The sequence below is a fragment of the Glarea lozoyensis genome (genome assembly GCF_000409485.1).
Source record: "Glarea lozoyensis ATCC 20868 chromosome Unknown GLAREA12, whole genome shotgun sequence".
Taxonomy (NCBI): Eukaryota; Fungi; Ascomycota; class Leotiomycetes; order Helotiales; family Helotiaceae; genus Glarea; species Glarea lozoyensis.
Genome location: NW_007360986.1, coordinates 158,609 through 171,938, shown reverse-complemented (window position 1 = coordinate 171,938; position 13,330 = coordinate 158,609). Strand labels below are relative to the sequence as shown.

General features: G+C 44.4%; 8 protein-coding genes across 8 annotated transcripts; 3 read left to right on the top strand and 5 right to left on the bottom strand.

Annotated features, from left to right (window-relative positions):
* Positions 1 to 664: 664 nt before the first annotated feature.
* On the top strand, positions 665 to 925 carry GLAREA_10522 (MYND protein, putative; the record flags this gene model as incomplete). Its single annotated transcript, XM_008079623.1, has 1 exon — positions 665 to 925. The coding sequence occupies one exon, from the start codon at positions 665 to 667 to the stop codon at positions 923 to 925; it is 261 nt and encodes an 86-aa protein (XP_008077814.1).
* A 253-nt stretch (positions 926 to 1,178) lies between these two features.
* Positions 1,179 to 2,451, bottom strand: GLAREA_10521 (Class II aaRS and biotin synthetase; the record flags this gene model as incomplete). Its single annotated transcript, XM_008079622.1, has 3 exons — positions 1,179 to 1,430; positions 1,489 to 1,572; positions 1,621 to 2,451. 3 exons carry the CDS (start codon positions 2,449 to 2,451, stop codon positions 1,179 to 1,181), a joined length of 1,167 nt encoding a protein of 388 aa, XP_008077813.1.
* Positions 2,452 to 2,733: 282 nt separating this feature from the next.
* Positions 2,734 to 4,044, top strand: GLAREA_10520 (Chorismate synthase, AroC; the record flags this gene model as incomplete). Its single annotated transcript, XM_008079621.1, has 2 exons — positions 2,734 to 2,768; positions 2,826 to 4,044. 2 exons carry the CDS (start codon positions 2,734 to 2,736, stop codon positions 4,042 to 4,044), a joined length of 1,254 nt encoding a protein of 417 aa, XP_008077812.1.
* Positions 4,045 to 4,548: 504 nt separating this feature from the next.
* Positions 4,549 to 5,880, bottom strand: GLAREA_10519 (uncharacterized protein; the record flags this gene model as incomplete). Its single annotated transcript, XM_008079620.1, has 3 exons — positions 4,549 to 5,461; positions 5,517 to 5,751; positions 5,811 to 5,880. The coding sequence occupies 3 exons, from the start codon at positions 5,878 to 5,880 to the stop codon at positions 4,549 to 4,551; spliced, it is 1,218 nt and encodes a 405-aa protein (XP_008077811.1).
* A 505-nt stretch (positions 5,881 to 6,385) lies between these two features.
* Positions 6,386 to 6,820, bottom strand: GLAREA_10518 (uncharacterized protein; the record flags this gene model as incomplete). Its single annotated transcript, XM_008079619.1, has 1 exon — positions 6,386 to 6,820. One exon carries the CDS (start codon positions 6,818 to 6,820, stop codon positions 6,386 to 6,388), a length of 435 nt encoding a protein of 144 aa, XP_008077810.1.
* Positions 6,821 to 6,900: 80 nt separating this feature from the next.
* Positions 6,901 to 7,583, bottom strand: GLAREA_10517 (uncharacterized protein; the record flags this gene model as incomplete). Its single annotated transcript, XM_008079618.1, has 3 exons — positions 6,901 to 7,099; positions 7,147 to 7,435; positions 7,511 to 7,583. The coding sequence occupies 3 exons, from the start codon at positions 7,581 to 7,583 to the stop codon at positions 6,901 to 6,903; spliced, it is 561 nt and encodes a 186-aa protein (XP_008077809.1).
* Positions 7,584 to 8,140: 557 nt separating this feature from the next.
* GLAREA_10516 (uncharacterized protein) lies at positions 8,141 to 8,933 on the bottom strand (the record flags this gene model as incomplete). Its single annotated transcript, XM_008079617.1, has 2 exons — positions 8,141 to 8,630; positions 8,680 to 8,933. 2 exons carry the CDS (start codon positions 8,931 to 8,933, stop codon positions 8,141 to 8,143), a joined length of 744 nt encoding a protein of 247 aa, XP_008077808.1.
* Positions 8,934 to 10,340: 1,407 nt separating this feature from the next.
* On the top strand, positions 10,341 to 11,123 carry GLAREA_10515 (uncharacterized protein; the record flags this gene model as incomplete). The annotated part of the gene is made up of 1 exon (XM_008079616.1): positions 10,341 to 11,123. The coding sequence occupies one exon, from the start codon at positions 10,341 to 10,343 to the stop codon at positions 11,121 to 11,123; it is 783 nt and encodes a 260-aa protein (XP_008077807.1).
* Positions 11,124 to 13,330: the final 2,207 nt, after the last annotated feature.

The following is a 13,330-nucleotide window of genomic DNA, read 5'->3' as shown; positions in this document are numbered from 1 at the left end:
GAAGAAAGCTTCTATCAGGTCAGTCATCTGAAGTTCAAACCCCATAGTATTTGGTGCGACATATAGCCCTCTTGAACATTACAAAACATCACATATCCCGATCATTGACGCGTCAACACTACGACACGTGATACCGTGTTTGCAAAGTCCAGCCTCTTTTTAAATCGCGTCTGCCAATATTTCAATTCACCAGAAGACCCCAGAGCAGTACAAGTAAAAATTCAAACCACAAACAAAATTCCTAACTTTCTCGCTGGTGCTCATACTTCAACTTGCCTTTCCAGATCTAAAGATCCCAACACATCACCATGTCTTCCTCCAACCCCCAACCTCAACCCCATCCACCTCCTCAGACCCCCTCTGCACGACCTGCCAGAAACCCCAATCAACGCTCCCCACCCCCCTAAAACACTGCGCCCAATGCCACACCCAAAAATACTGCTCGCGCGACTGCCAAAAAGCCGACTGGAAAGCCCACAAACGCATCTGCGGCGGCGCCAAACCCGCACAATCAGGTCCTCACAACCCCGGTTTCGCCAGCGTCAACGCGTTATTCGGCAACGACGACGAACTGCATAAGATGAGCGAGAAAGACGTGTATGTGCGCCTCATCGACTGTTTCCGCATGCGCTGCGAGGATGAATATACGTTTGCGGGGAACACGATGGGGATTTACAATGAGGAGGATCCGCGGGGGGAGTTTAGGCGGTTTTTGGAGCTGGCGGAGGGGAGGGAGGGATTGTTGCCGAGTTGGTGGGGGAGGAGCAAGAGGGATGAGTGTGTGAGGGTTGCGGGAAGTGGTGGGTGGGCGGATATTGGGAATGCGGTGGAGAAGAGTGATGTCCAGGAGCATTATGGGGATTCGATGATGCCGATGAAGTTGAGGATTTTGGGGGAGAAGGTTTATGGGAGGGGGTTTATGTAGGGGTGTGGGGAGGTTTGTGGTGTCTGCAGTTTTGCGGGTTATTTTAAGCTGTTTGCATCTGCCCAGAAGATACTTACGGGATGATGTCTGTTGTTTGGAAGCTGCGGCGTGAGTGGCATGTAGGCCTTGACCACAAATGAGAGCTTGATGTATGAAGATTTGCTTCAAGCGGATGAAGGATTCAATAGACACGTCTTCGCGCCCATTATGAGACCAACAGTCGTTTCTGGCGCCAGTGTGGATATGTGAAGTTTTATATTCCCTGTGCTGGTGTCACACCAACCAAGAGCATATCGTTCATAGCCTTTGCAACTGGGATTTCCTGTTGCTCATGTACTGGAAGTATATGAGCCCAATCCGTAACTTCGTAGACATTCGTGCCTATGATACTATTCTCGACGGATGAAGAATTTGAATCACCTGGTGCAGAGGAGATGTTGTGTTCTATTGATTTGGTTATGACACCATTTCGAGCTATAAAAGCGATATTCCATGAACGTGTCTGCTGTGATAGGAATGTCAATTGACAATCGAGGAGCTCCAATTGAGTGATTGAGACTTACTACTGGTTCAAGTTCTTCTGAAGCGGGTGCGGATGGGTATGAGAAGTGGAATTGAGGAGTTTGACGATATATCCAATCGGGAGACTTTTAAATTATCAGCTAATACATCGTATGAGTGGAGAGCAAACTTACACTAAGTTCCTCGACGCCTTTTTCAATCGCTGGTACAGTTCCTTCTTCTTCTCCGACGAATGTAGTCTCGACATTTCCATACATGTCTCTAAATTTCTCCACGACTGCATTCTCAAAGTCTTCGTTTCCGACGTGGACATTGGTAATCTTGCTCCTCACACTATCCACCCCTCGAGCCTTGATGAATTTCTTAGCCGGACTGCCCAGATACTTCCCAATATCTTTCAGATTGGGACTGCTTAGCAAGCAGGTACCATGATGCAAACTCCGTAGCCTTGTGAGCTTGTATGCGCTTCCCGAGATCTTGAACGGCACCGTACTTTCTGGAGTATTCATCACAATATCATGCCGTTCATTGACCTTTGCGCCTTGCACATCTAATGAGTGCAGTGCACGAACCACCATTTCCGCATGCTTATTCCTGTCGAACTTTTCAGTTGGACAGATGACGCTGTAATTCACATTTCCTTCATCGTGCCAGACTGTTCCCCCTCCAGATCGCCGACGGACAAGCAGTGGTTGCAGAGGACTGCTGCGTATAGCTGCATGGTTGCATTCTACCCAGGGGTTCTGGTTTCGGCCGATAATTATCGAGGGTTTGTTTGTGTAGAGGAAGAGAATCGTGGACTCCGCTGGCGATTTCGTCAACAGATGATGTTCGATTGACAAGTTCAGGTACGGAGAATGACTTCGGGAAACGTATATTTGAGTATTGGCTTTAGGTATTTCTGTGAAAATGGAGATGGTTCGAGATTGATTGGAATTCAATTTTACTTTTGAGAGCCGCAGAATTCTCAAGACGGAGGAGTTGAGTCCTCTTGATGGTGACATTGTAAATAGCTTCAAGACAAATAGAATCGGGTGACCTTATTGCCCATCCAGGTGTCGCGTCGCACTACGGCATTCAGGGGTCGTCGGGAATTCCCCCAATCCACGGATCGGGCCTTCGGAGCGGTTCTCGGAGACCCTTCTTGGCAGCCGACCTCGGGAGGGGTTTCCATAGAGTCATCAGGCTGAGTTCGAAAAAAAGTACAACTTGTGCAGGGTTGTCTTTCAATTGTATTTCCAACTTCGCAGCACATATAACAAAAACGTCAAGGTTTTCTACGCAAGATGTCTACATTTGGAGATTTCTTCAAGGTCACGACGTACGGGTTTCCAATAACCTCTTTTCTAGGTCTCAATTGCTAACTCAATTGCTTTAGCTACGGTGAGTCGCATTGTCGCTCAGTAGGATGCATTGTAGACGGTGTACCTCCGGGAATGGAGCTCACAGAGGAGGACATCCAACCTCAAATGACAAGAAGAAGGCCTGGTCAGAGTGCTCTTACAACACCTCGCAATGAGATGGACACGGTCGAAATCCAATCGGGAACCGAATTTGGTATTACACTGGGGACACCAATTGCGATGGTCGTTCGAAACAAGGATCAGAGACCAAAAGATTATGGAAACTCGACAATGGATATGTACCCACGGCCCAGCCATGCGGATTGGACATACTTGGAGAAATACGGTGTCAAAGCCAGTAGTGGTGGTGGGAGAAGTAGTGCCAGAGAGACAATTGGAAGGGTAGCTGCAAGTGCAATTGCTGAGAAATACCTGAAGCTTTCACACGGAATTGAGATTGTAGCTTGGACTTCTTCAGTTGGAGGGATTCATATGTTCCCACCAACGGCGACACACCCAACACCATCGACGAACCCAGCATTCCTCTCCCTGATCGACACAATTACAAGAGAAAAGGTGGACGAGTTTGTCCCAGTCAGATGCCCTGATCAAGCAGCGTCAGATCGTATGGCGGAGGAGATTGCTGCGTTCAGAGATAAAAGTGACAGCATCGGTGGAACAGTTACTTGTGTTATTCGAAATGTACCGAGTGGTTTAGGGGAGCCTTGCTTCGACAAGATTGAGGCCATGCTTGCACACGCCATGCTCAGCATCCCAGCATCGAAAGGATTCGAAATTGGATCTGGGTTTGGTGGATGTGAAGTTCCTGGTTCAATCCATAATGATCCTTTTATTCTCGCACCCGAAGTACCACCTCTCGAAACTGGAGCGACAAGAAACGGCATCCCACGACCAAGACTTACCACCAAAACTAACAACTCCGGGGGCATTCAAGGAGGCATCACCAATGGTGCTCATATCTACTTCAAAGTTGGTTTCAAGCCTCCTGCAACTATCGGCCAGGCTCAAAACACCGCTACATACGACGGAGATGCAAGCGGCACTTTAGAGGCGAAAGGACGCCACGACCCATGTGTCGTCCCAAGAGCTGTGCCAATTGTGGAGGCTATGGCTGCGTTAGTTGTGGTAGATGCTTTGATGGCTCAGCAGTCGAGACAAGTCTCAAGGTCCATGCTACCGCCGTTGAAGACGAATAAGCCTGAAATTAAAGCAATGGTAGAGGATGGACCATAGAATGTTAGCGGTGTTTAAAATACATATAGACAAAATTGCGGCTCTCCAGTTGATTCACCGAACGGTCTATGTGTATGCCGCCGTGAATTTGCTGTTTCACTTGAGTAGGGCGCGGCTTTACTTTTCACCAGAAGCACACAGGACTTTGTGCTACTCGATCTTGCTGACTTGGTCTATATGTGAGTGTTTCTTTATTCCTCCCATGCTACTTTCATCATTATCAGACTATCAGATGCAACTTCTTTTTCAGATTCCTATCACTCAGCTACAAGTTGTGTATCACAAAGAACCGATCAACTCAACGAGGTAGGAATAGTCATATTAAGAGGTAGTCTCCTCAAAATAGATAACAAGCCACGTGGCTTCATCTTTCTGTTACGCCTAAAAGAATGAACCCAATATCGACACCGACACCAACAACTTTGCTAGGCTAGCTACTAAGACGCCAAATCACTCCCATTTTGCGCTACAGCTCATCATTGCCTGATCTTTCCCCATGATCACTCATTTTTGCGAGTTGTTCCATTCCCTCCATTGCCTCACATGTCCTGTGGTCATTGTAATTACACCCATGGCGAGCGTAGCAACAAGGAAAAAAAGAACAACCAGCACAAATTTAACATCCTCCGTCTCTCGGTTAATCGCGGCTTTTCTTTTTGCATTAACAGCAACCTGCTTGTTGTCTGTTGCGCTAGATAAGGGCATATCAATCGACTGTTTCGCTTCAGAGTTTTCTTCTGTGTTGGAGACGCCGGCCAGTCCGAATTTTCCTTGTGTACAATAACCTTGCTCTACATCAATACCGTCCGGTTGAGCGCTGTAAGAAGGCGGCTGTGATGATTCCAGCTGAGCAGCTTCCTGTCTTAGTTTTCCCAGGCTAATTAGGGCCGCTAAAAGCAACGCCAAAAATGGCAATATTAAGATACCCATCGATATTATATAAGGAAGTAGATTCTCCGGTGGTGTTAGCTTGTCTGTTCGTGTGGGACAGCCATGTGGGCAATCGGAATGACTGGAGGAGGTAGGAGCCACTGGAATGGTGTCTGTCGTAGCTGGAGTAGGAGTTTGATAGAGGGTAGTTGACATGGTCGTCGTGATAGTTGTTGGTATGGCAGTAGTGACTATCGTTGACATGGTGGTCATGACAGTAGTTGGTATGTTGACAGTAGTAGTCGCCATGTTGATATACACCGTCGTAGGAACCAGACTAGTTTGGATCACTGGCTGGGCAACCCTCACCAGCGGTAAAGCGGTATGACCAGGACATTTTCCATATGGATCGCCATCACCAGAATCTCGGATGCATTGCTTCGTATTCGCGTCCATTATTACCAATCCCCATATCCACAACCCAAAAAGCAGGGCTAAGGACCCGAAAAAGACACACTTGCCTATCCTCGTGTCGCATAGAAAGACCCTGGCGATGTCTTAGCATGAGCTGTACTATACATTCTAGAGGAGAGAAGACTTACATGAATTTGTTTTGTTTCACTTTGCGCTTTCTCGAGTCGGGGTTTTCCTCCCAATGACCGGCTCCTGGTGGATTGGACTCGTACTGCATATTGCGAGAATTTGCAGCAGAGGCACCGGCGTTTCTGTTGTTGGTCCTTCCTTGGTTTACTTGTACATTTCCTGGAATTCGTCCGATGTTGTTGCTATTGTTATTGTTGTCGTTGCCAGCACTAGATTTCACCGTTTCATCTTTCTCTGGAATCAATATCAGCACACATATTCCTCTTCAGCTGTCCCGATGAATGGTTACCTACCAGACTCGTCAATGATAGTGTGCCAGTCGTCTGAATCGTCACTGGGGAGCTTTTCGTATTGCCCCGCCATCTTGAGAGTTCGTGTTGGCTTTCAGATTGGGATGAGGAGATGATCGGATGAGAGATGGGTGTTGGATACGATGTTCATATATGTCTGAAGGGGGCGGAGCCTAGGCCTTTTGGTCGCTTAGAAGAGGTGAACTTCTGTTCGCTTGGGCTTGGAGATATGGGAGGCTGTGCTTGGGTGGTGATGTGAAGGTGAATTATCTTTTTTCAATTTATTTGAACTACTGTAAATTCATGGGATTCATGGGTTTCAGGGATTACAAGAGTTAGGCATCTACTTGAAGTGTTGCTCTGACTTTATAGTGCTCAAGTACATTTTTTCGTTATGGATTTGGTATTTATGCTAATATCAATGTCCTTACTGGCTATAGCTACCAGATATTATCGTTCGTTCGTGATATACCTGATGCACTAACAACCAGTCTATCCACCCGCTATAGCTGCCAAATCATCTCAGTTATCTTACTGCTTGTCAAAAGGTCATTGCCTCTTCTTTCCTTAACTACCTCTTACTTTTGTGCTGCGTTGTAATCCGCCCAAATTTGTACGCTAGCAAGTCCAACTATGAGCTGGATGATGACAACAAACCCGATCAGTAAGAAAGTCACTGCAAACTTGAGACTGGCAAACCTGTCTTTGCTAACACCGGGGTTATTCATTTTGTCGTTATCGGCTGGCAGAAGCAACGCATTCTCTTCAGCGTCGCGATCAAATTCTTTCATGCGTTTAAACTGTAGGGTACAATAGATGCCAAGTACCATTTGGATCGAAATCGAAGCGATCCACATCCGGGTCAGATCGAATGGTCGTTCCGGCGGGCTCGATGCTCTACAATCGTCTATGCATTCTGATGTGCACTCAGCGAAACTCAAAGTAGTAGAAGTGGCTGGACTCGTCGCCGTCTTTTGCGGAACGATTGTCTGGTAGATGGTCGAGGCCGGCATGGTTGTAGTGACGGTAATTGGCGTAGCGGTCGTTACATAGATAGTCGTGGGACGGGCTTCGGTGATAGTCTCAATAACTCTCACGAATGGTGCTGGCCTGGACACCTTCCATTTGGATCGCCGTCACCCGAATCTTGAATGCATTGCCTCATAGCGTCCTCAGCTTTGTCAACGTAGATCCATGCGACTACGAATGCCACGAAGGATATAACGAGGACCAAGAGAAGAGATGCAAGACATATGGCATCCGCTCCGTTAGTTATACCACTTTTCTCGTATCTATTTGATCATTAGCACTGTAATAACACCTGTAGAAAAAGTCTTACTTAGTGTAGTACCACTTCCAAAATCGCTTCTTCAGGCTATTTTTGGATGGCACAACTTTCTTCTTCTTATTGATATTAGTTGTCAAATCATTCTTCTCCATGACATTCATCTGCATGTTTGCCTTCTTCATATCGACCATGGTTTCCTCAGAAACATCGACAATGGAAATCAGGTTGCCATTTTTGTCCTTGTTGAACTTGTAAAGCCCATCTGGTAGTCGTCGATTTTCCCTACTGAGCATTTGGGCCATTTGGTCAATATCACGACTATTGACTCGTTGCGTTGGGTCTACAGAATCAAAAAGTATGGTTAGCACGGTTTTAAGAGATGTAGTTTATCAGCTGCGAAAGAGTGTTTACTTACCAATCTCGGAAGATTGACATGGTACGTGGGGTGTTGGTGCGACACCAAGGGTCTCTTCGTTATCCCTACTCATCGTGCCGATTTGTCTTTTGGTTTCAGGGATGTTGACGATGAGGGAAAGATGAAGACTTGATTGTTGCAAGATGGGAGGTTTATAGTCATCCCCGAGTGTAGTTCAGGCGTGGTGCCACGTGACGAGAAGAACATGAATTGGCATTCACTAATTATCGCGTGTGGTTGAGATAGTAATCTTACTTAAAGTGATGTGAGAGCGAATATATGTTCACTGAGGCGATAGGATGGAGAACTGAGATTTAGGTGGTAATTTCGAGAATAAACGTGTGTCTGGTAGTTCCACAAAGGATCTTGTATCAGATTTGCGTTGTTTTAGTGAGACTTTACTACCCGGCGTTTGACATCGGCTGCTACACCAATATTTGGTTTTTAGATATCTAGTGTCACACTAGAAGCCATAGGTGCACCCTCAAATCAGACGTTGACATATCTTCCTAATCTTGCATGTAAAGTAGCTTTTATACCAGGCCAACTTGTCTCATTTCAACCCAGCTAGAGCTAATCAGAATTTACTACCCCGAGGGTTGATTAAATGCATCAATCAGCATGTCCACATTAACGATTACCCAATGGGACACAACACCACCCCAATAAACCAATAAGTACTATATAGAACATGAGACACCCAACTATCACTTTTACTACCTCAAATACCAACTGCCATATTAGTGGTCGAATTTGATCAGCTCGACGCGCTTTCAGACATTCTTCGAGGCTGCGACAGGTGGAAACAGTCTGTTCATGACTGCCCTTGTGGCTGATAGAGTCAGAGATGGGTGTTTGACTTGGTACCGTCGTTGTGATTGTATCGTAAATGGTCGAGGTATGTGGCGGCAGATAAGTGGTGACAGTGGAGAAGTGAGATTCGGTAACTGTGATGACTCCGTATGCTAGCGAGGGGTGAGGAGCGGACACTGTTGATGGAGGTCTGCTACTGGCAATCATATCAAATACACCCGCGCACCACAACATCCCCGCAAACAACCCTATAGGTAATCCAAGGACGATGAGGGCGAGGAGCAAAGATCCAAAAGCTTCGAGCCAACTGAGATGAAGGTCAACATCAAACTCTGATTTCTGGAGGTAAAACATACCTATCTTCCTTAGGGGGCTTTTTGACAGATGTTCTATTTCCCGATACGCCTGAGTCGTTTGATTCTTCAATGAGGACTTTCGTAGACTCTCCAGTTGTCTTGGATGGTGTTCTTGCAGCACTGATCTTTGGTGGCATAGTTCGATGACTGACATTGCCAGTAGGCTCAAGCTTGGGGATATCAACTAGCTTGTTGGCTTTGTCTGTAGGATTAGCCTCAACAGTCCTGTCCATGGGCAGATGTGGAGACGACATAATGGCCATGTCCTCTGAGAAACTTTTGTAAGCATACGACTTGCCTTTGATCCGATTTATCTGGGAATTGCACTTACCAGACTCTGTCACTATATTTGATTCAGAGAGGTGCTCCCATATATCTTCAGCGTCACTGTTACACTTTTGCATCATCTCGCCAGGTTTGCTTCAGGGTCAGGGCGATAAGGTAAACACGTCTGGCAGCTGGCAGTTGTCAGTTGTGCTGAAGATGAGAGGCCTTTACCGTATTTATAGCTCCCCAGACGAGGGGCTGGCGCTTGAGGCTGTGGTGGGCAAGTGAATTATCAATCACTTAAGGAATCATAGTTAAGGCTGAGCTAATAATCATGAACTGCAAGTGAAGTGTCATAATCTAACAAGGAAAGTGCGATAGGTTCCCTCGTCTTACATTTAGCGAGTTCTCATTGTCACAGTTTAATCAACACACATGCACGAAGACTGCGGTATCTAAAACTTGATGGTTGAAATATTTTTCCTAAATTTTTATTCTAATAGGTCTAATAAAAGCTACTAAGATACTTGTCGAGAAACAGTCTGTCGACTGACCTGAAGAAGGCGGCGTAGCTAAACAGTCCCTCATCAAAATACTGACATAGACCTCTTTCGAGAGGTATGCTCTTTGTTCATAACTTTATACATTTAAAGATAACGTATTTCAAAATTATAATTTTAAGCAGATAAATGTGCCTATTAAGTAGACGAGAGTTAGGAGAAGTAAATTTGGGCTTCGGATTACTTCTTAATATAGACATTATTCTCCCTACGGGCATGCTTTTATACAATTAATATAGAACGGTGATATGGTAAAACCCCTAGAGTCACAGTAGAACGAAGTGTGTCATTGCTTCTACTAGATCTAGTTAAATTTTGAGATCGTACCTATTGGCTTCTCGCTTAATCAATAGGGGCATCTGAATCTGTCCGAAAGTGGACAAGAAAGAGAAGCTAGTTCTTGTCGATAATAATACTTAAGATCTTGCGAAGTCAACAAGCTTAGTGAGAACGTCTTTCACAAATCAAAACGATCAAGCAAACTAGAATCTTTTGTTTTCAAAGTTTATATATAGAACGCTAATCCCTGCAAGACGTAAATCACAATGATGTGACTTGGATCTAAAAGAACTTCCAAGGTACGTGATGACCCAAAGGTATTTTTCTGTATCAAATTCGTCTAGGAGATATAGTTTCGGCATTTGCAGCCTACCTAGAATAGCTTGTCCTCCTACTACCAAAACGAAATAGTGGCCAATAATATCGGGTAAAGACTGTCACGTGAGTTCTACAGGTTGCGAAATACCCTAGGCTACTGCCTAAAGCACCAAGATGCTTATTTTGTAGACTAGATTCCACATCCATAATTGGTGTGAATTTCACCCGGTACTCACTATGGACGACAAAGAAACCTCATCGTTGGAGCATTATGTCGTGAGTGAGATAGGCTTCAGTCAAGATGACGAAAACTCATATCTTGAGGTTCGTCGTTACAACAAACGCTTCTATATCCACATAAAACCCGAAAATCTGGAGGGATCCGCCAGAATCACAGAAGAATATCTGCGCTTCATCAATGCAGAAAGGAGAGAGAACTTCCCAGGCAAAGATGAGGAAGTTGAGGAAACTCCAGTTTTCGTTGACGAAGATTTCTACGATTGGGCTCTGAAATGCTGTTCCCCTTTATTCCAAAAGCTTGCTCCGGCACCAGAACCCGAACTACAGAAAATGAGTCTCAGCGAATACTACAATGCCGAGACTTCTCATTACGACCTTCATGCCATTAATGAAACTCTGACTCCGATAATAAAACTCAAAGTCCCAGGCTTCTCTTCACCTGGCGCAGAAGTCAATCGATCCACTCTCCACACCAGTTGGCCCGTATATCGTCCTGAGGAGGTTCTATTGAACATCAAAAATGCATCTCAAGCTTTAAGTCCTTCACCAAGTGTTGCGATTATTGAAGACGAACTACAGCGAGTTATGGGCATTTTGCTCACATATATCGACTGCGAGTTTACAACTCTGTCGTGTGCTGCGCACGCCAATACGCCGAATTGTCTCAAACAAAAATGGGCTGATCAGCTCACGGAAACATTGGCACTTCTCCATCAAGCTGGCATCGTTTGGGGTGACGCAAAGCCAGACAACGTATTGATTGCACGTAGTGGCACGTAGTGGAGATGAAGTTATGGATTATGAAGGCTTCGCAGAGTTGAGTGGGGACGCATGGATTATTGATTTTGACGGAGGCTATACAGAAGGTTATGTGGAGAGAGAGAAATCTGGCACCGTTAAAGGGGACTTACAAGGACTGGCAAACATCATAAAGTACGTCTTCAAAGACGAAAACCCTATATAATATAGGTTGGAGAACTGACAATCTACGTGGAATTTCTTCTAATGAATTTCGCAAAGAGACTTCTGATTGTTTGACTTCACCTGACAAAGCATGGTAAAAAGTCCTCATTCAAGGATAACGACTCTGGAGTTGTTCTTTAGTGGTTGATCACTTGCTCAACATGGGTATCTTTCTTTCCTGGCCTATAATAATTAAGTTAAAAGAAAATTAGTCATGATTTTTCAGAAACCGCATTCGATTTCTGATATGTACGGGTACGGGTACGGGTGATTCTGATAAAAATGTTTTCATTAGTTGAAAATAAGTTAGTGCTGTTTTTACCCACTTACAGGAGGCAGAGTTTTATTATTATGAAAGTTGTTTTTAGTTTAGTAGTTAAAATTGTTTTTCGCATGTAAAAAAAGATTAAATCTGTTTAGGTTTAAGGTAAATGTTTTTAAATGTAGAACAATGAAATGTAATAGACATAAAAATGAGAATTCGAAACAGTCAAACAAAGTAAAAAGTTGTATTCTATCCTCGATAATTGCCAAAGAACACATAATGATCTCAGAAGGGCAACCTGTAACCAACTCAAAGGCAGAAATGCCATTCCATTCGAAATCTGTAAGCTCGATTATCACCTCCCTCTTCCCCACCGAAATTGAGGACATAATTTGGCAAGAAAGTTTCACCCCACAGACGATAACGCTACGAATGTACCAGATGTTTTCTTTTAATGACAATCAATGGAATCCTATGGAGCTAAACGATGATTGGCTTGTTTTGGTCGATTATCTTAACTACTGCAAGCCAGCCTCCCTGAGTTTGAGCCCGAAATCTCGAGAAACCACTTTGCTTCACTACGGTCGCATACTGGAAGGTACTTCACCTCTATCCATTGGCCAATTTCAATGGGTTGTGATAAACCGTAGAGGACGTAAGTTGTCAGTACCTATTATTTACTTCAATTTCGAATTGGACACTCTGGCATTGGATCCAAGGTACATTGGACCTTTCATTCGATGTGGAGTAGAGAATGATGTTAAATACACAAAGTATTTGAATCTTAGTCCTCATGAATCTTTGTCTTTGCTCAAAAGATTATGCGGGAATCCTGAAAATAATCTTGATAAAGTCCAGTCTATTGCCATAGGGAACATTTCGTGGTGCAAACCTAACTTTCCTTTCCATGCTGAGTATATCGTCGCGAGATGGTCACAGCTCTTTGAAGACCAGATAACGGATGGGTTTCAAAATCTTAGAAGACTTACTCTCGTAATATAGAACGACGAAGGGGGTGAATTGTGTAGTAAATGTAATAAATACCACATTACACCATGGCAGTTCAATCTCTGTAAACCTAAGTCACAGAAAAAAGTCCGAAAATACATTACTCACATGTTCAAGAGGGAACAAGTTATACGTCCCATGTGCAAGATCCCGGACATCATTTTCCTTACTCAGGATGATCCTCGAGCACCCTCTTTTCAGCCCAGAAAGCAGAACGCCAAACATGCCTGGGGCTAAGCTTGTTTGTTACCAATGGTCATGCCTTTGGTTGAGCGCTCTACCGGATGTCTCATCTCATTTCACTTTCACGGAAATTCTAAGAGTAACATAAAATATCAATTTTTGTCTGCGCGAAAACGTTTACCCATGTCGAATAATGTATGTCAAATTACAAATGTTGAGTAATCTGCTGAAGCTAACATTGAACTCTACTACTTTAGGAACAATAGTGCTCAATTCACTTTAAAAGTTTCCCCAACAATACTTACAATCCTAAACCAATTCAAATGATTTCAGGCTCTGATATGGTGAGTGACGAACAACCGTTTTCTTGTGAACTCAACTTTGTGGCGGCAAGATGGAGGCATTGTAAGCGTGATTCCATATTCAATTACAACGTGCCAATATTAAGCGACAGTACTTCATCCAGATTTTGCTCACAGGAATGCCAAAATAACTTCACATAGAACCCCTAGGTGTATTGTATAACTGGAAGTATGACGTCCTGGTCGTCCACACACCGCAGACATGC